General features: G+C 45.5%; 1 protein-coding gene across 1 annotated transcript in view; it reads right to left on the minus strand.

Annotated features, from left to right (window-relative positions):
• Positions 1-22,131, minus strand: part of LOC149355260 (condensin-2 complex subunit G2-like) — a 126,518-nt gene that overhangs the window by 85,789 nt on the left and 18,598 nt on the right. The window contains exons 6-7 of the mRNA XM_089583732.1: positions 18,804-18,876; positions 8,929-9,012 (exon numbers count right to left, since the gene is read on the minus strand). Coding sequence (XP_089439858.1) covers positions 8,929-9,012; positions 18,804-18,876 — 157 coding nt within the window. The remainder of the gene's footprint in view (positions 1-8,928; positions 9,013-18,803; positions 18,877-22,131) is intronic.

Here is a 22,131-nt window from a genome sequence, read left to right on the forward strand (position 1 = left end):
ACGATGACGACGATGACCCGCGGCCTCTGGCACCATCTGTGGGCAGTACCTGGAAGCTCGTGTGTGCATGCGTGGCCTCCGCGATCAAGCACACTGTTACTCGCAGCCAGAGCTGATAGCGGAGGCCACGGCGCCTGCGTTTCAAAGGTTAGTCCCATGTGGGCTGTGGAAAGTTTGGGCACATGCGTGTTTATGTGGTATGCTCAGTTTTAAAGTGACAGAATGCAAGTCGAAAAATTTTCAGTACTTGTACCTCGCGTAATAGGCGCACCCTGAACTTTGAGACGGATTTTCTAAAAAAAAAAAAGTGCTCCTATTATGCAAGTAAAAACGGGATGTGAGGCAGGAAAGTGAGATTTCTGTCAAATTTTATGCCAAGAAATTTATGTTCATTTTTAACGGGTAACTATTTCATTCAGGTATAGGGTGGGATCTACCTGTACGCCTCATTTGAGTGAAAAAAGAATGGCTACAGATTTCTCTCGAGAAAACTGGAAACCATTTCTGTCTGTCCATGTTGCCAGTTTATTTATTGTTAATTGTATTTGTCTTTCACATGTTGATAAGTCGGAGGATGTGCAAGCTATCTGAAGGTAGCCTACATAAACTGAATACCAAATGGACCTTAAGATTAAAATTATTTTACTAAGTGAGTTCATTTTTACAGCAGTGTTGTGCTTAAGATACACTCCTGAGGTACCCCATTCTCCTCAATGAAATTCCTCGAAAGGGTTGTACCTAGGTGCACAGCCAGCCAAATGTTTAGCTGGCGTGCGCGACGACTGCGTTTTCCGTTGTCCTGCAGCTTATGAAGGTGCAAACTTGCTAAGATATCAAATTTAAGCAGAGGCTCACTAAACCCCTGCTTAATATTGAGCTTTCCCCAAGTTTTCTTTGTCACAAAGTGCACAAGCGCAAAAAAAGCTGCCGTCGCGCACGCCAGCTAAAGATTTGGCCGGCTGTACATGGAATGAACAGTTAGATAAGAAGTCTTTTAGACAGTTCAACATTCTGCCTCGGATGCCAAGCTTGGCAAGGTCTTGAAGAATCACGAACCACCAGGTTGTACCATATGCCTTCTCTAAATCAAAAACTACAGCAAGACAGTGTTGTTTATGAACAAAAGCTTCTCCGATAGTATTTTCAAGATGAACTAGGTGATCTGTAGTGGAACATCCCTTTTTAAATTTGCACTGATGGCTGCCAAAAAGTTCACAGGATTGAAGGACAAAGGTTAATCTTATATTCAGGACACTTTCAAAGGATTTGGCGAGACAACTGGTCAGGGCTATGGGTCTAACTGCTACGAGAGGTTGGCGGCTTGTCAGGTTTAAGAAATGGTACAATATTGGCTTTTTTTCCTATTTACGGGCATTTTTCCTGATACCCAAACTTTGTTAAAGAATCTTAAAAGTGCCTCTACGGCAAGCTGGGAAAGATTGGCCAGCATTTCACGGTGTACTTGGACAGGTCCTGGAGCAGTTTTTTTTGCCGGCAGACAGCACTCTATTGATTTCCTGGAGGGTAATTAATCTATTGTATTGTTTTTTAGTACCTCTACTTGTTGGAAGTCTTTGCTTTTCGGCTATATTTTTGTACTTTTAGAAATAGCCAGGTATAATGTGACGAACTATAAACTGCAAAGAAGTGCTCCCCTGTTCCCCTATCCTTGTTTGTGTACCAGGTGTTGTCAAAAGCGGAATTGTGAATGGTGAGAAGCTGCCATTTATATTCTTACCTCTTCCCACATATTTTTTAAATGTGATTTGACTGTTTATAGATGAGACATAACTCTGCCATGATGCTTTCTCGGCACTACGATGGATGTACCGAGCTTTAGCTCTTGCCTTTTTAAAATTTACGAGGTTCTCTTGTGTGGGGTAACGGCGAAAAATACCCCAGGCTTTATTTTGTCGCTTTTTTGCATCCTTACAATCTTCTGTCCACCGCACTTTGTGATTTTGCCACACCATTCCCAAGGACTTCGGAATAGCTAAGTGCACCGCAGCTAGGATACAATTTGTGAAGTTTTCATTTATCTCATTTGGTGTCGTGATTTCTAAAACTATTTGTCTAATGAGGCTTCTGCTCTAAATAGTTGCCAGTCTGCTAAAGGAAGCTTCCACTGTCGCGGTTTTGTTCGGCAACTTCTGCTGCAGACGTTACACCGATTATTATATGGAGGTGATTGCTGACATATGGACTGTCAATTACATCTCATTTAAAATTGCTAAAAACAGAGGCAGAAGTAAAAGAAAAATCTAATCAGCTCATTTTCCCTGTGGATGGGGAACAGTATATGGTTTTACTGGAGTTCAACAGGCAAATATCATTCTTCAGACTGAAATCCTCTATAATGCGACCTCGGGTGTCCGTTTTTTCACTTCCCGAGAAGGAATATGTGTTAAAATCGCGAACTACCAGATAGGGCTCTGGTAGCTGCTCTAAAAGATATAATTCATGCACTGCTACTGTTAGGTGAGGGTCAGGATATATACCGTATAAACGCATCGAAGGGCCGCACTTTTTTTTCGAGATTCGGGGGCCAATTTTCGGGGTGCGGCCCATACACGCGACGTACGAAAAAAATTCTTTTTTAAGCAAAAACACCAATCAGGGAATGAGCAGCATTTATTTTATGCTCAATCGTCACTCGCGGAGTATTTCGACTCTGTGGTGGTGCTGTGCTCTGGTGGACGCTCATCCCAAAAAAGCCGCGCAGCATGTCCATTGTCAACGCGTAGCCGTTGCTCCGCATTTCCATCACATAGCAGAGCAGCCATTCTTACAGTTCGGGAAACTCGCACGCCTCACCTCGGAAAGCACGGTTTTTGCAGCTTGTGTTTCTCAATGCACCCTTGCTTTTGTTAGCACGATCATCAGACGCACTTCTCGGCCACGTCGAATTCCCTGTCCGCCGCACGCTTGCCGCGTTCGAGAGCTAACTACCAGCCGTGTAGCTGATAACGTGCTGCCATCGTGCTAAAGCTACATTACTCGGCGGCAGCACGCGAAAGCCACAACAACTATGGTGACCGCGCCCACACGCCATAAAAGGCTGGAGCTGGCGATACTGATGCCGATGTGGATAGCGGGAAGTCGCGGGGCAGAAAAAAATTGACGACGATGATGATGGCTGCAGCCTCGGGCGCCATCCATGGACGGTTTTTGGAAGCTCTTGTGAACGTGCTTGGCCTCCGCGATCAAGCGCTCCGCGATCGAGCACACCGTTGTTCGCAGCCGGAGCCGATCACAGAGACCACGGCGCGTGCATTTAGAAGGCTATACCCGCCTGGGTCATGGAAAGTTCGGGTGCGGCCCTTATACGAATTTTTTTTTTTTTTTACATTTCCTTCGAGAAAACGGGGCGCGGCCCTTACAAGCGTTTATACGGTACAACACACAGTTATTCTTTTGTGTGTAAGCAGTTTGGCTGCTACAGCTTCAAATTTAGTCTTTAGTGGTAAGCTCACGAGCTGAAACATCATTTTTTACTACGATCGCAATGTCGCCTGAAAGCCAGCTCGCCTTCTCTCAGTCGCGGCGAAAGACTGTTTCTTGAGTACATTTCTGTGTTGGGGCCCAAGTGTTTGCTGTACACATGAGGCTACAGGTGAGAATGTGGCTAAGATGTCTTTGATGTCACTTAAGTTATTAAATAATCCCCTACAATTCCATTGTATTAGGAACGCCATTATGATTTTTTTGGGGATATATTTTGAAAAGTTAGGTCCCTATTTCTTTAGGGCCAGTTATTGGGATTTTTCCTTTTTTCGCTCGAGAGCTCCGCCGCCGCTGCAGTGGAGGTGAGCTCGGAGTTACGTCCATTGCCTCACTGAAGGCTCTGGAGCGCCGTGGAGAACCCACGGTTGCAATGTGTGCAGGTCTCTCCCGACTGGAGGAAGCCTTGCGGGCGGCCGACCCAGAGGCCGGCGAGCCCTTTCTCGAGTGGCAGGGCAGCCTTCGCAGCGTCTGCCCGGACACGGATGGCCCTGCCTCAGGCTCAGTGTGTGTGGCTCGGGCAGGTGCCGAAGCCTGGTGTGATGCCCCGCCCCGTCGCACCACATCAGCGAAATTTGTTTTTGCTGTGAACAAGAATGTTCCCTGGGTTTATGCAAATCTTCTCCATGCTTCCTGGAATGTCATGTTTTCTTTGGTTTTAATGGGTATTATCTCTTTTTCTTTCTTCCAGAATGGGCATGACCTAGAATACATGGGGTGGTCCCTTTCACAGTCAGCGCATTTTGGCACTGCATTGCAGACATCGGATTCATATTCACTAGATGCACAATTGGCACAGGTTTGGCGGCCACGACAACTCTGGGATCCATGGCCAAATCTCTGGCACATGAAACATTGGCAAAGTTTGGGGATGTATGGTCTGACTGCTATTTTCACGTAACCTACTTCTATAGTAACGGGGAGTTGGCTGTAAGCAAAAGTGAGAACTAAGTGCTTTGTTGGTGTTTCTTTGTCATCTTTTCTGATTTTTGTGCATTGGACATCAGTGACATTCTGATATTTTGAGCCTCCCGAAAGCATTTTTGCTTCAGTCAGGGTGAGAAAACCTTGTTCTGAAATCACGCCTTTGACATTGTTGAGGGACCTAGGGGCACTAACGGAAACAGGTATTTCTCCAAAGGTTGCTATCATTGATCTGGAGGAGGACGTCGCCATTGGCCAGCTTCACCACCTTGTGGCCAAGGGCCAATGATTCTGTGAGAGATTTAGAAACTATGAAACAAGAGATGATTCTTGCTTGCTTTTCTGCTACCTCACTATGTACTACATGGTATCTGGGGAAGATTTCTTTTTTTTTTTGCAGACACTGTGCAGTGACATCGGTCCACCCTCGTTTGTGAGGGCAGAAAGGAATCCATAAAAAAAATTGTTATTCCGCTACGGTGGCAGCCGCCCACCACGGAGCCCAACACGGGACAGGAAGTTGCCAGCAAGTCCTGACCACGCCAGCTGTACACCACAACTATAACCAAATGTGGCATAACTCAGGTTGGTTCGCCACACAGGGTTAACCCTAGCTGCCCATGAGAAAGGAAAAACCTAGAAACGAGGAGGAGACAGGACAGGAGTGACAAAGAAGACAGGAAAGTGAAAGATGGAGGGCAGGGCAGGAAAAGGTGACTGCCGATTTCCCCCGGTCGGGTCAGGCCAGAGGTGCCGTCTACAGGAAGCTGGGGCCAAAGTGGTGTGTTGCCTCCGCCGAGGGGCCTTAAAAGGGCCACTGACCACACTCTGGTCGAAAATATTTTCTACCTCTCTGGAAGCCAGGCATCGTCCCAGGGAAGGCGCAGCCGCAAATATTTTTTTGAAAAGACTCATTAATAGCGTAGTTACAGCCATCGCAATCAAGCTACTTCGGCATGCTCCTCTCCTTCTGTCCCCTTCCCCGAGATTTTTCTCTCTCACGCCTCGTCGAGTAGGCTCTACAAGGAAAATTCGCCCTTCCTCCTCCGATGTTAGCGGGAGGCATGCTGTCTAGTGGAGTACGTCCCATGTCTACGTCATGGCCCCGGCTTGAAAAGAATTCTTTTCTTGCTTTTTGCTACCCGTGATATTTCATGGGGGGAGGAGGGATAAGGTCTCCCAATTTTGCTCCTTGGGTCTCCTCGCGGTGTTTCGTCACGCTTATTTTTCTTTGTCCTTCCTCGTGCCAGCCTCACTGAAGGAGGCTGTTCATTGCCTAAGTAGTCTTGGATCGTGGACGCAGTCATTCGGAGTGAACTGTCTTCCGCAAAGCACCACATTCTTGCATTCTTGACTGTTGTGTCCGAAAGGCCAATGTGTTGGAGTCAGACACGACTCAAGGCATAACCTTCTGGCAATCGGTGCTGGATTGTGGTTCAACTTCAGTCGCTCAGTGCGCATCCAACAACGAAACAGCGTCGTTGCATTTTCTCCGCACCCTGAACGATCAAGAGACGCAATCGGCTCGACCACCTCAACATGCTAGCGAGCACATCTTTTCGTCTATCTCTTTGTTTTTGTCAGTAACATCCTCAGTTAGCGAGTTTCGTGTTCATGCACATAGTTTTTTTTTTCTGTGAGGCCTCCCCACCGTTTTACGACTGGAGGGGTAGGAGTCACTATTGTTCCAAGTGCACGGCAAAGCACGGACCCGGGAACTGTCTGGCACTTCTTGGAAATGCACGTTTGCACTTCTCCGTGTGTGTTTGTGGGTTCTATGTGTTTGTGCCTTTTCTCTACTTCTAAGTTCCTGTCTTGGCAATGTAGACAAGACGGGCAAGTGAGAAGCAGTGTGTGTGGAGAGCAACCGAGTGTGCGAACGAGGAAAAGGCTGTATGACACACAACATGGCACATGCACAGAACACGCTGAAGCATACATGAACTGGCACGAGCAACTAAAAACCTTATAATTGGGGGGGGTTGTATGTCAGTGTGAAAACCAAAGCCGCTACGGAAAGGTTATCTTCGATGCCTCATCCATGCACTGGGCTTGTTTGTGTAAAATGTCCAGACCCCTGGTCAGTGGCCCTTTAAAGGTCCAAACGCTCGGAGTCAGCTCAACCCCCAGGATCCCCTTTTCCCCGGACACGGTGATGCCACGCACGGCTGAGCGCAGGAGCTGAGGTCCGTGGTGACACACTGCTCATCATCATCCTCCTGCGGGGATGTCCCTGCGGATGCTCAGGAACCCGTGGTGTCACAACTCCCCAACGTCTCTGCATGGAGCAGATGCCCCTGTGGGGAACCGAAAGACGACTCTTTTGGTGCGATAGCACTTACAGGGGGCACTTCCCGCATTTAGCCACTGTGTGTTTGTTGGGAGGCTGTTTTGTGGCAGACTGCCCACTGGGCAACCTGCCAGTGGCACGTGCATGCACACGCACACAGCACAGCACACACTGGCAGCCGCACAAAGTACCCGCCGTGGCAGGCAGTAGTTTTATTTATTTACTTATTTATTGGCCGTGAGAGGTTACTCAGGAAGAGCAACCTGGGTCTCACCAGACCCACCAATGGCAGCACTCTATCGCAGAGCAGTGGTGCACCACTTAACCACTGCACCACTGCAGCAGGAGTGGTATGAGGACACCCAGGGATCCATGAATGTGAAGCAGTGAATGACCAATTCCACATATACATATGAGCATTCACCCATTTTCACAATTCAAACAACTTACATACTAGAACAATGGATCCCAAAATCGGAACCAAAGTGAAAACCAAAATGCTAGCACACCTAATTCACACTTAGCCTAACTACGCAAATCGACTGAAATTTTTTATGACATGGGGGTTCCAGTGCTACGCATTAAAATTAGACAGGTGTAGTACTTGCTGGGCAGCACGGTCATATCCCAGTAAAAAAAAAAGAAAGAGAACACTGCAAATTACAATTACAGCCAATTTTTTTTCGACCCCATTGGAACCCACTGAGTTTAAAACCAAATGGAGTCAAATGGTTCCAATTTCTATGGTGTTGAAAACAAGTGGGTTTTCTACCAGGTCTGCAGGAGGCGCTGTCTGTTTAGTGCCAATATTTTGACGAGGGAATTGAAGTTATGAGAATTCCACGCTTACAGAGAAGTGAAGACAAACAAGCCTGCTTCACAGAGAAGGAACAGGGGCAGTCTATATCCAAAGAGCATACTTTTGCTCCCACTTATACACCCCATTCATGACACCCTCCTGCTGGAGCCAGCGGCACTAGTTCATACAGTGAAGTTATTTCATTTATTCATGCCCAGAGTGATAACAGAAATGATTAAAACAATTCAGCACATAAAGCTGTTCATATATCTTTTTACAAAGGCCTCATTAGTTCACCATTCTGTGTTAACAGAGCAATATTCAGATCCCAATCAAGGCAATCATTGGCTTCCGACTGATTTTTTTCAATTGGAAAATTTCCAATTGTGTATTCAGAACCGACTGGAACAGCTAATTAAACTGGACCTTCCTGTTGGCTCATTTGCAAAGCTCAAGGCATTCCATTTCGACATTCCAGTTGGAGCTCCCAATTGTTTGAGAATACCTAACTGTAATTGGCACCCAATTTTCTTTAGTGGTGCACCACTTGGAATCTCCGGAACCAACTAGAATTTCTAATTGGAATCTCAAGAACCAACTGGATTTATCAACTGCTTCTGATAATTCCAATAGGTTCATGAAATTCTAATTGGTGCCATCCCTCCCAATTGGATTATCTAATTGGGAGAGATAGCCCCACCTGGAATCTGGAACCAACTGAAACAGCAAATGGGGATCTGCAAAAAAAGCCGGATAATCCAATTGGTCAAACCATCTGGATTGCTATGCCCTATTGGGTCTGTTTGTATCCGAATGGAGGTCCAATTGGTTTAATATGGATCCCAATGTTTCTTTTTTTTTTTACAGAGACTGCTGGTGATAAGCAGCGTGCATTGATGGAAGGCAGCCATGAGTGGAAAATGCATACCATACATGCATACAGCACCAGCTGCACAGTGATAACTACCAGCTCAAGGCAGCCACATGATCAGTTGCAATGACTACTGGCACGCGAGTGGTTGCTGCTGGGCCAGTGGCAAGCTGCTGTGGTCTGCTGGCTGGGGAGACCAGACACGTGACTTGTTCACACTCCTAAGCATTTGAATTACTTTCAGTTTTCCCTTCTTATTGAGCAGAATGGTATAATACTCCAAAGACATCTGTTACCTACTTGACTATTGCCTAGTATGTCATCTAAGGCCGCCTTCAGAGCATGTACTCAAGCCTCACGCCAATTTGTCATCGAAAAAAGATTTTGCAGTACTTCTATCTGAATAAAGTTCAGCAGTTCCACACAAAGAGTAGTGAAAAACAATACACACAACCAACGCATAATATGCTGTGACATACCCTTCATTGCAGTGCTACTAAGGATTGCATGACAACACTTGGCAAGAAAAAAAGTGTTGCTCACCTTGTATAAGTTTGTGTGGTGGGCAGTGGAAATATCTCCATTCACAGTCCAGTCCATTATCCTCTGCATGTTTTCTTCCAGGACCTGTCAGGGCACAAGGGCAGACGAGCATGAGAAGGCTGAGGAGGGAAACTACCAAGCACCGCAGCAAGGTCGGTGCGGCAGCGAACCCCTGCCCGTGTTGCAACAACTGCGGTTGAGCAGAAACAGTGGAGCACATTTTGTCCGAATGCCCAGCGTATGCGGAGCAGCATGCACATCTTATGGAATCACTCACTCAAGTGCCTCTAACACTCGAATGTGTATCGGGACCCCCAGCCTGCCATAGGCAGCAGAAACGTGCTATGAACTTTTCATTTGATGGATTTCATGCCACTGGTCTTCTAGACAAAGCTCTCAGCTCACCGTTCAGTACTCTCACTGCACAGTCTCCATGCAGCGAACTTTGTCATCCCATCTCCTGCTCCCCTCTCATTCCATCTTTCTCTCCCTCAATCCCTCCCCCACGCAGAGTAGCAAGTCAGCGGATTTAAACCCTGGCCATGTTCTGCTTTTCAATTAAAGAGCTCCTCTCTCTCTCTCTAACCCCCTTAAAAAAACTAAGTGTTTACACGCTAAAACTGCACTGTGAGCTACGAGGAGCTATTTCTGTATTATTTTCACCCCTTGGAGTATTTCAATATTCTCTGAGATCTCAATATGCTAGTGTGTTCACATATCGCACTTAAGGTTAACTAAAATGAGGCTGCCTAGGCTGGGTTCCAACCATTCTTTTTTTTTTCCTCTAAGGGGGGACGAGGGTCTTAAAACAAACTTTTTTATTTATGGCTAGAATCTCATGGAATTTTGCACACAGATGTATTTTTCTCTTCCGATTCCAAATATGTAATCATAATTGAGATGGTGGTCTTAGATCTTACAAAGTCTAGAATGTAATTAGGTAATTCCTTATGCAGCTTTAATGAACTTTCTCATTGCATTTTGTTGCTTTTATTTACATGAATTGATAGCCAGAGAGTTCCCATACCCGATGACAGTCTTCGTTTTTCTCTAAAGGCATGTCATCCTGATATACTATGTCGAGAGCACGGAGATAGAAGGCTTTTAGGAGGCGCAACTCCATGGCCCCGCGGCCGACGCGGGCGACCAGAAAACGTCACAGAGGAGGAGAGGAAGGGAGGTCGGTTTCCGTGGCGCGCAGTAGATGGCACTCACGCGCGGTGCCCGCTTGGGCAGCGCGATGCGTGGTGCGTGGCGCGGTTTCGGGACGGCGGAGCGTGAAAAAAAAAGCAGTGCGGGAACATATTGGCAGGGTGTTACAGGGAACCCCTCCGTTTGTGGTCTGGGGCCGCTGATGGGGTATCAAGAATGTTACCATTCCAGCCGGCTTGCACGGAGAACAGCGGCTAAGTAGTTGTAGACATCGTGCTTCTAGCTGTGGCTAAACTAGCCAGCCCACGGAGGGGCTCACAATTTTTTTTTAAACATTGCACCGCTCCCTTTTCATCCCCTGCGGTCAGAGTCAGAGGGACCCTGAAGCGGGCTTCCAAACGCTGTACTTTCCCTGTAAGGCGGGTTGAATCCCACGATGGACGAGCCCAGCTGGTTCCTTATCTCCCCTGCCTCTTTAGCTGCAAGGGAATCACAACGCTGTCACCGCTAATTGGGCACTGCACGTATCGATACGGCTTCGTGTCACCGAGCGGCCTCTTTCATCTTGTTGTGGAGCGGTCCATTGTAGCTAGCCATGCCTGAGACGTCAGGCTCTTCTATTTGGCTATTCGGCTCAAAATGGGCTAACACAATGCGTCGCTGCCCAGCTCAGACTGTCTTGAGAACGGCGAGGAAGACAGCCCTGCTTGTGCACAGTGACGGCTGGGAAACTCCCCCCACACCCTGCAGAGGAGCTCCGCCAAATCTTTTAGAAGCTTCGGACACAAAGTGGCGGAAGGCAAGAAACCAAGAACAAATAAATAAATAAGGAATACTCTGTAACACGTAACACCCTCGAAACAGCGGGTGGGGTCGTGTGCTCTAGTCTCCAGAAGCTGTGTGACCGACGTGGTAGAGTGCTCGCGCTCGAGTCCTGGTCTATCTCCGTGGACCCGGTACGCCTTACTGCCTCACTGTAGCATACGATGGGACGTAAGTGCTTTGTTCCGAACTGCAATAGCGGATACAAGTCCTGCAAAGACAGCGTCATCTCCTTCAAGGCTCCCAGTGACTTGTTCCCAGTGATTTGTTCCGACTGAAGAGGACACGCGAATCAGCAAGCTATGATGTACTACGTGTTGCCTTAATTGTGACCGATGCTTGCGCCGGGAGCATATGCACCTCTTCATCTTTTTACTTCTTCAGCAAGCTTTGCTGCATGCCTCTCTATCGTGGTCCCTAAGACCCTGAAGGTAAGCACACAAAGCTAATATCCTTCGCATGCTTCATGAGTATCCAACGAATTTCCTTCACGACGTGAGTAAAAAGGGCAGTCATCGCGCGCGGCACTGCCCACCAGTAAGTGGAAGAGCGCCGAGCCGCAGGCACATCAACAGTTAGAATTCGAATGTAAATTGCCTCCCGTACTATGAGTCCACGTTTTACCACACGATAACTCAGGGCAGCATGACATTTGCGAAGAAAATGTTGGCCACGCAAATATTCTCTCCCGCGGAAGCATGGAAATGCACGCGACGGCGCGAGCGCGCATCGTCCTCGGGAACCTGACGAGGGCGGCATCCGGCGGCGGTCGAAGGAAGCAGACAGCGCCTGTGACTCTCCGCGGCCGCGGGAGAGAGGCGAGTTTCGCCTCCTAAATGCTTCTATCTCCGTGGTCGAGAGTAAAAGGTTCCAGTATTTTACACTGCAACTCGTTAAGCTAATTGTAAATTGCTATTTATATGTGGCCTAAACAAAAAAAGTAAGAATGTCATCGGGTATGAAAGTTTGCTGGCTATCAATTCATGTAATTAAAAGCAACAAAATGCAATGAGAAAGTTCATTAAAGCTGCATAAGAAATTACCTAATTACACTCTAGAATTTAAGATAATTTTTAATCTAAGACCACCAGCTCAATTATGACTACATTTCTGAAATCAGAAGAGAAAAACACATCTGTGTGCAAAATTTCATCAGATTCTAGCCACAAATAAAAAGGTCAGTTTTAAGACCCTCGTCCCCCCTTCACTAACAGTATGCATGTGCACAGCTGGAAACAAACAATTGTGCCACTGCCTGCATAGTTAAGTTCTCTGAATGGTACAGGTTTATGATTTTATGGGATTTAAAATCCCCAAGCAACCCAGGCTGTGCGAGGCGTCTTAGTGGATGGCACTGAATAATTTCGACCACCTGGGGTTCAACCACATGTGCTCACAACACACACTACACGGGCCTCTAGCATTTTGCCTGCCTCAAAATGCGACTGTCACAGCTGGGATCGAACCCGCGTCTTTTGGGCCAGCAGCTGAGCACCATAACCACTGAGCCACCGACGCAGCTCCTCTCAATGGCACAGTTCCACAGATATACCAGACGGAAGCAAACATCCAAAGAAACCAAGGAGCAGAGGGGGTGTTTTTTTTTATTTCGTGGTGTTGATTACTGGAAAATTAAGTGCTATTATGTTATGGCTTAAGAATGAGTGATAAGAGAGTGGCACTGGTGAAAACTCTCAAGGTTTGGGTTACACTACACATAAAAATCCCCGAAAGCAGATGAGTGGACAGCGTAGCTCAGATTTTTAAATGCTTTGTGAAATGCCTATCTAGGCTTATATCCACGTCGTTAATATTATCAAATGCATACAGGTTGTGCTGCAACGCGTTTTTGACACGTGGGATCTTGACACCACTAGGGCTCAACGGTCGCAAGCAGTGGCCATTGAGTGATGATACGCAATCTTTCTAGAACATCTGCTAGTCTTTTAATGTGAAAGCATTCCTTGCCTCATGAGTGGCATGGAGAGGAGATGCGTCACCACCGGTAGTGGACAGAATGAACTGTCGATCATCCAGTAAGAGTGTAATCATGATTTGTAATGATTAATATCGACTGAATGGAAAGTTTAAATGACCAAATCACTAAATAAAATGATGAGATAAAAAATAAAATGAAAACCAATAAAATTTAAATAAAACAAATGAAATGAAATACAGCAAAATAAAGAGAATTTAAAAAATGATTAATTACATTACTAAGCAACAACAGAGGCGATAGAACCCTAAATGCTTTCGCATTTCCGCACATAAGAGGACTTAAGTGCACCGAATTTTTTCCCAAAAATTCCAATTTTAATTTTATTTATTTCAGATACCTCAAGGGCCCTTTAGGTGGAGGGTTTTACATGAGGGTTGGGCTTATAATAAAGCTAATAGATGAGACACTCGATGGCTGACTTGAAATGCACCAGGTTTGTGTGGAAATGGCACCTGTGAAAAGACTGCTCAGTCCTGGGCTTTTTTGGAACAAAGGGAGTGAAGGTGGGTTGCGGTGCGAGCTTGGTGTGAATAGACGGCATTATCGTGGCCTGTACATGCTGCAAAATGATGAGTGGGTTGAATAGGAGAACTATGAGAAAAAACATATATTTTATGATAGAGGCACATTCTTCTGATCTTGCAGCAATTCTGAAGTTCAGCAATCCCACTTCATTCTTAAGGTAAGCAACATTGGCAGAGAATGAGTAATTTGAGTAGCCGAAATGAACTCCACAGTTTTGAATGAGTTCAACAGCATTAGTTCAGTTATGTTCAGCGAGGTCTCAGGTGCCAGACGCACAGTCTAACTTTGGTTAGAAAAGTGTTTCGTTAGCTAGTAGTTTAACTGAGGGAGGAACTAGATTTTGATTGGGTCAGAGGCAACCAAGAGCCCTCTTAGTGTTGTCAACTATGCACATGACATGAGTTGATCATGTCTGGTTAATACATAAATACTTAATGCAACCGAGGGATGATACAATGAATTCATTTAGAAGAGCATTTGGAGTCAGGTAATTTTGACGTCTATGGAAAAAAACGTGTCTTGTTAGTATTTAGGATCATCATCCATCTGCATCACCACTCAACCAGCATTAACAAATATAGGTTTGAACAGCATTAGTATCCACAGCATTGGTAATGGACTGAATAACAACACAAATTATTGGCAAATAATTGAATGTTCAAAAAAATATTATTGGGCAAGTTGTTCATGCAAATCAATAAGAGGAGAGAACCAAGCAGTGTGCCTTGTAGCACACCAGACAGTGTATTAGAGAGGAAGACTGATCGTTAGCTTCTACAAACTGCTGACTGTTAGTAATCAAATCCTTTATCCAATTGAAACCAATGGATTAGGGTTTAGTAGTGAAAGATCTACAAGTAAGCAGCATGCAGCATCGTATAATACACTGTTAAAAGGTGAAAAAAAAAAGAAAAATTAAATTGTTATTCATAGAAATGCAACAATAAAGGTTGGTTGGCTGTACACAATTTCAACTTCGTTGCATATGCGATTCTCGACCACTGGCTTGCTTTTAGTCTTACAGGCTTAGCTTACAAGTTCTCAATGGCCATCTTTTAATGCTGCCAGAATGACAGCCATTTGCACAGTTTTTGTGCAAGATATGGGCAGATCAAATGCCCATGGCAGGAGACTCAAATGCGCGGGCCCACAAGGCCTTTAGCCCAGCTCGTTGGCCCTACAGATATCAGCCTTTATTCCAGATGTGCCGTGCCAAGAGCACCTTGCTTTCTTTTGCAGCTGTATCCCACGTCCCTTTACCGCTGTCCACAATTTGAGACTGCCCAGCTGCGCACTATGTTTTGTGAGACACCAACTAGACATACTATGTGCTCTGTGTAGGAATTGAGGGGTAGTTTATTCCCAATTAGCACAAGACTATGCTGCGAGTCACAATCATAGTGGCATGAGGGACATCTTCCCCTCTCCCCTTCCAGCTACCATCCTGTGGGAGACATAAGTGTGTCAACATGGCCTGTGGTAAGACAAGTTTGAAGCCTCTGGAGTTTAAAACATGTTTTTCGGGGTGCCTTTCCTACTTCACAGTTACTAGGCTCTGCGAGCTGGTACAGATGCACAGCTGCTCCATAACTGCAAGCGCCATCTATGAAGCAAACCAAACAAATTCCCCGTGTTCTGTTCCATGCAGAGCACAGTGCAGCTGCAATAAGCTGCTCCTGACATGAAAAACCCAGGGCTGAATAAAAAATGTGAATGGCTAGAAAGAAGCAGTCACATGTAGTTCCATGCACAGCTAATTGCATTTATGACATAAAATGCATGCGCCTCTGTACATGCCATTGCTAGGAAAAGCATGGCAAAGATAACAAGTGAAGTGATGTGCACTAAGTACTGAACACACCTTTCGCAAGCGAGCAGTTGCTTTTGAGTCGTTTTTGTTTTTGCCAGCCAACAGTGACCGCATGAAGCATGATGTAAAGCAGCATGCCACAGATGGAACAAGTGCTGTGGCCTTGCTTTTTATGCTATCCACACCTGACACATGAAGTAGATGCACTTTCTATGTACCTGACACAAGTCACCATCGCACTGTGTGCTGGACATCAAACTCTGCTATCTGTATTATGCTGCTTCATCATTCACCAATGCTATCTTTGGTTGTGTGCTGCCAGCCCAAAAATTTCAACCGTCAAGTCTGACCATTGCTCATGGAAAGGTTCTAGAAACAAACCAATAATTACTACACGTCCATTTGCACACTTTTAAGAGACCAGTGGTGTGCCTTTCTATGCAGTTCAGAAAGCACGAGACTGCACAGATTGAGCTCGTGACAAGAATTGAAGCTTACTAATGCATGCATGCCTTTCAATACTGGTTCAGAAGTGACAGTTATGTCTTTTCTGAAACTAGTTGTGATGTATGGCCCACAGACTGCCAAAAATATCACCAGTCACTTACACGCATCTAGACATTTAATATACATTTCTGCACAAATGTTTAGTACCACATACTTCATAAATCAGTATCTTTACACCAATAATGCATCATGTGCATAAGACAGGAATCACTGAAGATAAGCGAGCCATACCGCCCTGCTAAGCACTTCTATGCTATCTTTATACATTTTAAGAGGGAACTAGGAATACAGTAGCTGACTGATCTTTCAGACTGCAATAATTCAGAATTGCACAGTATTTTGGACTTTGCTGAGGAACCATCACGCATCTCTAAAGAACATATACATATTCCCGACCAATATTTCGGACTTTGTGGAGTTCAAAAGTTTGACGTTTTGGACTAAAATAAACGGAAGAAGTACTGCAAAGAGCGAGTAGGCGTCTCTTTTGAGCCATTCACACTATGTGAACTGGTCCTCACGGTACTGCACTATGCCACTTGTTTCAGTGGTGCAACTTGGTGTCCTCTGCATGATGCCATTTGTTTCAGAAAGTTGCAGACATCGTGCAGGTTTACCTCAGGAAAAGTTCAGAAAAATTCAGCAGTTCCTCAGTGATTGGTGCAGAAATCGTGCAGATAGTGCAGCTGCAGCTGCCATATGGAAGCAGACAATGGCTTGCATGTTGGAGTTAACTGTGAAGAGACTCAAGTTATTCTACTCGCCAATGTGAATGGTGCCCCACTTGGGCCCGACTCGTACGGAACATCACTGGGGCCCTGTTAATTAGGGCTCCACCTGAGAACGCAGCGACAGAGGGAGGGGGACGGTGGCCCTTGCTGACACCTCTCGATGGATTCATAAAGTTTAGACCAATACAGTTACAACAATATTCAACACAGGGTATGTTAACTAAAAGGCAAACACATGCATGCAGCCTGATGCATGTTGCAGAAACCACGTAACATGTAACTCTGCGCACACACACCCGAGTTGTGTTCTATAAAAGTGAGTTTCACAACAACTGCCATGATATTGCATAGGGGATGGTTCACTGCAACGCTTCACTGTGACGTGCTGTTTGAAAAATTTTCGCACAGTTCGGGATGTTGGCCGCCATTGGGGTAGCCAGCAGGCTGCACTTTGTGGGTGATGCCAAGGCTAGCACACGACCAAGCTGGCACTCGACCATTCGTTTTGGAAGCAGCCAGGGCCAAGCTGCCCTTGAACTGCTCGAACTGGCGCTACACACTCACAGCACCGCCACAGAACTTCACAGAACTGGTGCAGCAAGTGCAGGCAAATCGAACAGATCTTTCCACAACCAACCAGTTCTTCGCTGCCTTGAAAGGTACCATCTTGGATTTAAACAAAGAGTATGTCGGGGCAAACAATAGGAATGAAATGTAATAGGCACCTGGCTGCACCGCTATGCATAACAGGCTTAACTGAAATGGTTCCTAGGGACAAAAGTTTAGATCGACTAGCTTGGACAGGCTTGGCAACTGTTCCTCACTGTTGCCACTTGAGCAAATGGCACAGCCTTCATTGCCATCGAGGTGGTCTATAAAGAAGAGTGTGTGAACCAGGGCACACGATCACACTAAAATTGGGGCAGCTGCAGCATCTGCCGCAGCTTAGACACCGCCGCCAGTGGTGCGGGGCAGATAGGAACATGGGGGTGCAGCCAGAGGCGCCTGCTTTCGCTCGATTCTTCCTGTGGCTTCCCTCTCTCAGCTTCTGCGACCACCGAAGCCTATGGGGACAGACTGTTCTTGCTTTGAGCAGCGTGTGCAATGCGGTGCATCCACAGCCTGACCTGCAGCTGCGTCACACACTCTGGCACCAGTGACATGAGGGCATGACGAAAGCATGACTCTGGCTCAAATACAATTAATATTATCACTTGCAAATGGAACATGCGCAGCTAAATGTTCACAATTTTCAAAGCTCAGTTTTTTGCAGAAAATATTTTTTTTTTTTAACTGCACGGATTTTTCAGATGGTGCTATTAATCGGACCATCTTTTGGGTGCCGCAGAGGCCATAAAATCAGTCGGTGACTGCAGTATTCTATTGCTGGCAGCTCCCCGGCAGTGTCATAACTTTGCAACGCCCATATGCGCAGGAGTACACACACTTTTTTTCAACACATCTTTTTTTTTAACTACAAATTTCATTTTATACTGCGACATACCTGTCCAACTGCCTCACAACTGCACACTGGCAAATACAGGTTTCCAACACTACTAGTGGTAGCTGGTGTTTGCTGCCTGATGGGAAAAGGCTACACACAGATCTGCCTGCAGCAGTAAAGCCCTTTCCCAGCAGTCCAACCAAAATACCAATGTCCAAGGCAGTGCATCAAAGAGGAAGGCTGGGTAGACTCCACAGGCATACAGCCTGTGGAGTGCACCGTCAATTTTTGCAGGGAAGAAGGAGCAGCAGCATGCAACAAATATGAAACCCGGAGACATTTCCCTGAGAGGCCACATTCAATCGAATAGCCATTCAAAGTTCGAATTATTCATCTATTATTCAACTGCCATTTGAGATCCCTGTATTCATACACCTTCGATAAAATGCACTGACGCTAACTTTAACCTAGCTTGGCACAGACAATGCATTGGCATGTGCAGTTTTAGCATCCCGGAGCTGCATGTGGGCTACGACAGGCATCATAGTGTGGGTGTTTGGATTAATTCGACCACCTGGGGTTCTTTAACATGCATTGATATCGCACAGCCCATTCGTGTTTTCAAGTTTCACCTCCATCAAAACAAGGCCACAGCAGGTGGACTTTGACCCCACGATTTTGGGCTCACCAGCCAAACAGCACAGTCACTAAGCCAACACAGTTGGTCCTAAGAGAGGTCCATGGAGCATCTGGAGCATGATACGATGAGAATTTAGATGGAAATTTGAAGCACACCGTCACAAAGTGAGGGAGAATGAAAGACAACAACAGCTAAGGGTTTTGTACAATCTGCAATTTTGAAAGCAACCAAGCAAGGCATCTCACCGTAGCCTGTCTCTTGCCAGCCACCGCTTTCCACGCAGTTACGTAGATGCGAGCCAGAGCTACTACATGAGCCCTGAAACAAATATTTGATCAGATATATATTACAAGGGTGCTGCACAGTGCTAGTCTGGCCACACATACGCACATTCAATAATGCTAAATAAGTCACGTCACAGGAATTAAGATTCATGCACACAGGTAAAATGAAGAAATTTCTGAATTTTTCGGCCCACTATACTTTCAATATGCATTCAAGCCACATTAGACCAACGAGTATCTTCAAACCTTTTTCTTGTGGTCTGTTCCAGTTCAGAAATGCCAACAAAGGAGTCATCGTCATTTACTACTACACTCTCAAGAAATTACTGCGGAGAACAAACTTTTCAAGCTTCACTCTGACTGGCCATTATCTGGATAACCCAGCTGCATGGTGTCAGGTGGCAAGCTGCTGACCCATAACACGTTACTTTCTTATGCACAGCAGTAAGCAGGGTTCCCAGGTTAAACTATTTTCTTCCAAACTGGCTACTTTTGGGACCCCTTGGCTACAAAAAAAATGAACATCATTCTCTGGCTAGATTTCAAACCTACTTCAAGACCACTTTATAGACACACACTTCCATGATCTCGCTGCTCTGTCTTTCTGCCAATGGCTTTGCATGCCCTTGGCAAATCAGTCACCACAGTAGACCAGTTAAAGCAGTAAATAATAGCAACACAATGTCAAGATAACTTAATTTCCACCAGCCCTGTCGTCGAGATATGACCTGTAGTCAGGTTTTAAATAATAAAGAATACTTCTCGCTGCTGGGATTCTTTAGTGCATAATGGGGCTTTTTTTTGCAAGTGTCTAGGTGCCCTACATTGGCCTACACTGATGGACTTAAATTCGGCATTAAAGCATGCTTCAAAGTTGTCCTTCAGGGCTCAGTGAAACTGCCTGCCTCCCCAATGTGCTTCTTGTCCGACTTGTCCTCTGCTTTTTCAGTAGGCAAGCGCTCAAAGCACATCAGCTGGTGACTGGTGGCACATGCCGGCACAATACATTTCTATGGTGCTCTGGAGTACTTGGCACGATCTGGCTACCAGTAGGTTTCCCTTGGTTAACCCTGGCCTTAGCATATGCAAAAGTGGAAAAAAAAAGAGGGAAAGAAACAAAAAGGAACAAAACACCAGCTTTAAAATGCTCTTCTAATCACAGAGCAAAACCAGCATGAAACAGGCTAATACAGGATTTCAAGAATCTTACTCAAAGACAGCAAAATCAACCTAGATTCACTGTCCTCAGTGATTAACTCATTTACTTTGTCATGAAGAAATGTGAATTCTCTGACTAAATATCATCCTAGAAAACTTTATGGCCCATTCAGGGGAACACAAATGCATTACTTCACTTGCAACTGTCTTTGACAACTGCTTCACACGCTTCCCGGGGACACTTACAATCTCTCATTTTCACTAACATTTTCTTTTGAGCACTGAAAATATTTTCCACATTAAATTACCACAATCCACTGTATTACTCTCCTCTCTGAAAGAAAAACTACACTAGCTTTTTGCTCTTGGCACCTTTCTGGGGCAACTTTTCACATTTGGGTTGCAGGCTGCCTACTTTTTTGGCCACTTTAAAGTTTTTCTGAAGACTAAATCTTCAGCCTGGCAACCCTGGCAGAAAGCAGAGAATGCCCATTCCAAGAATAAAACCAGACACAACAAAAAAAGGCAAAATGTTGCAGTCTCTAATGGTAGGTCATAACACTGAGCATCCCATACTTTACCCTTTTCACTTCAATGTTTGAGTGGTAACAATAACTGGCATCTGTAGCCACTTGGCCAATAAGGGAGGATTTATTGTGGAAAAAACTGCACCAGATTGGCTACAAAAAGACTCAGACCTGCAACTAGCTAGCCCTGTTCTTGCCCTGTTAGGAACTCATAACTCGCTTACAGCTGTCAGACACCTATCACCGACATAGCCACCACAGCGTTGCAAAGACTCTCAATAATTACGGTGACAAAAAAATTTGTTCATTTAAAAGGTTCGTGTGCAAGCTACGAGCTACATCTGTATGCAGTGCATAGTGCCACCAAAGTAACACGCACAGCCAGCGGAAGTGCAGCGTCAATTCAGCTCGGTGAAATACTGAGTGTACAAGCACTGGAACTAGGCACACAGGACCATCAGTGCGTACCTATCACTTAGCTGGAAAGGAACAGTAGCTTTGACAGCAGAGAAAAGGGGGACCAAAATGAAAGTGCCATTAGGCAGCAGTGATGCAACACAAATGTGTAACAAGCACTTATTCCCTTGAACAATATTGGGCATGTCAGCCCTGTGCAAATCAGCAAATGACCGAGCAGAGAATGTGTAGTTGTTCACTGGTAGTGTTCCCATACAGTTTGCAATTCTGTAAATTGTAGAGTGTGGGGTTTAACGTTCCAAAGTGACTATGGGCAATGAGCAACGCGGTGTAGTGGGAGGCTCTAAATTAATTTAGACCACCTGGGTTTCGTCAACGTATGCTGACATCGCACACCATACAGGCATTTTTGTATTTTGCTTCCATTTAAATACAACCACCACTGCCACAATCAAACCCACGGCCTTGGATCAGTAGCCGAACACCAAATAAGTTAGAGTCTTCTTTTGCTCAGTGCATAAGGATTCTGTTTTGTTACGCAAATCTGAATGTAACAATATTACCTATTCACTACAGCATGCACGCTTTTCCATCATCATGGAGCTAACAGTGTGAAATGCTACTATAAAGCTTTATGATGCTATTTAACGAACTATACGCCATTTCATACATCAAGTGCAATGCTGTCAAAGCAGTGCTCTTGCTAACGCTGCCTGCATCCAAGATCAAAACAGAGTGCATTCCTTTTGGTTCATGAAATGCACCCTTACAGCTGATGACATCTTTCAAATGCCTTAGTCCACTGGGCCGCAAAACAAGCGTGGAGTAACACGCCTCCCTTTATTTTTTCAGGTGGACTACTTCCGTATGTTTCACAGCGTTGCACCTGATGTATGAAATGGAGTATAGGTTGCAAAATTGTCTCGCTATTACGAGACATGATAGCTGCCACTGTCAAGAAGAAATGTGTGGTTCTTTACGGTGCTGCCATCTTCTGTCCTGTAATCACTCCACTGCTTACAGAGCTGGCTGGGCATGTGCAGCTGGTTTCCTTGACTGCACATTACTAAAAAAAAACCTCCAGATGCCATTTGGCACTCTTTGCATCCAGTGTTACTGCACTACACCTCTGCCAAGGCAGTTTACCAAACAGTTACCCACTGTCATATTCAAAGCAACCTGCCGCC

The sequence above is a fragment of the Amblyomma mixtum genome, chromosome 3 (assembly GCF_055824585.1).
Source record: "Amblyomma mixtum isolate Tamu chromosome 3, ASM5582458v1, whole genome shotgun sequence".
Lineage (NCBI taxonomy): Eukaryota > Metazoa > Arthropoda > Arachnida > Ixodida > Ixodidae > Amblyomma > Amblyomma mixtum.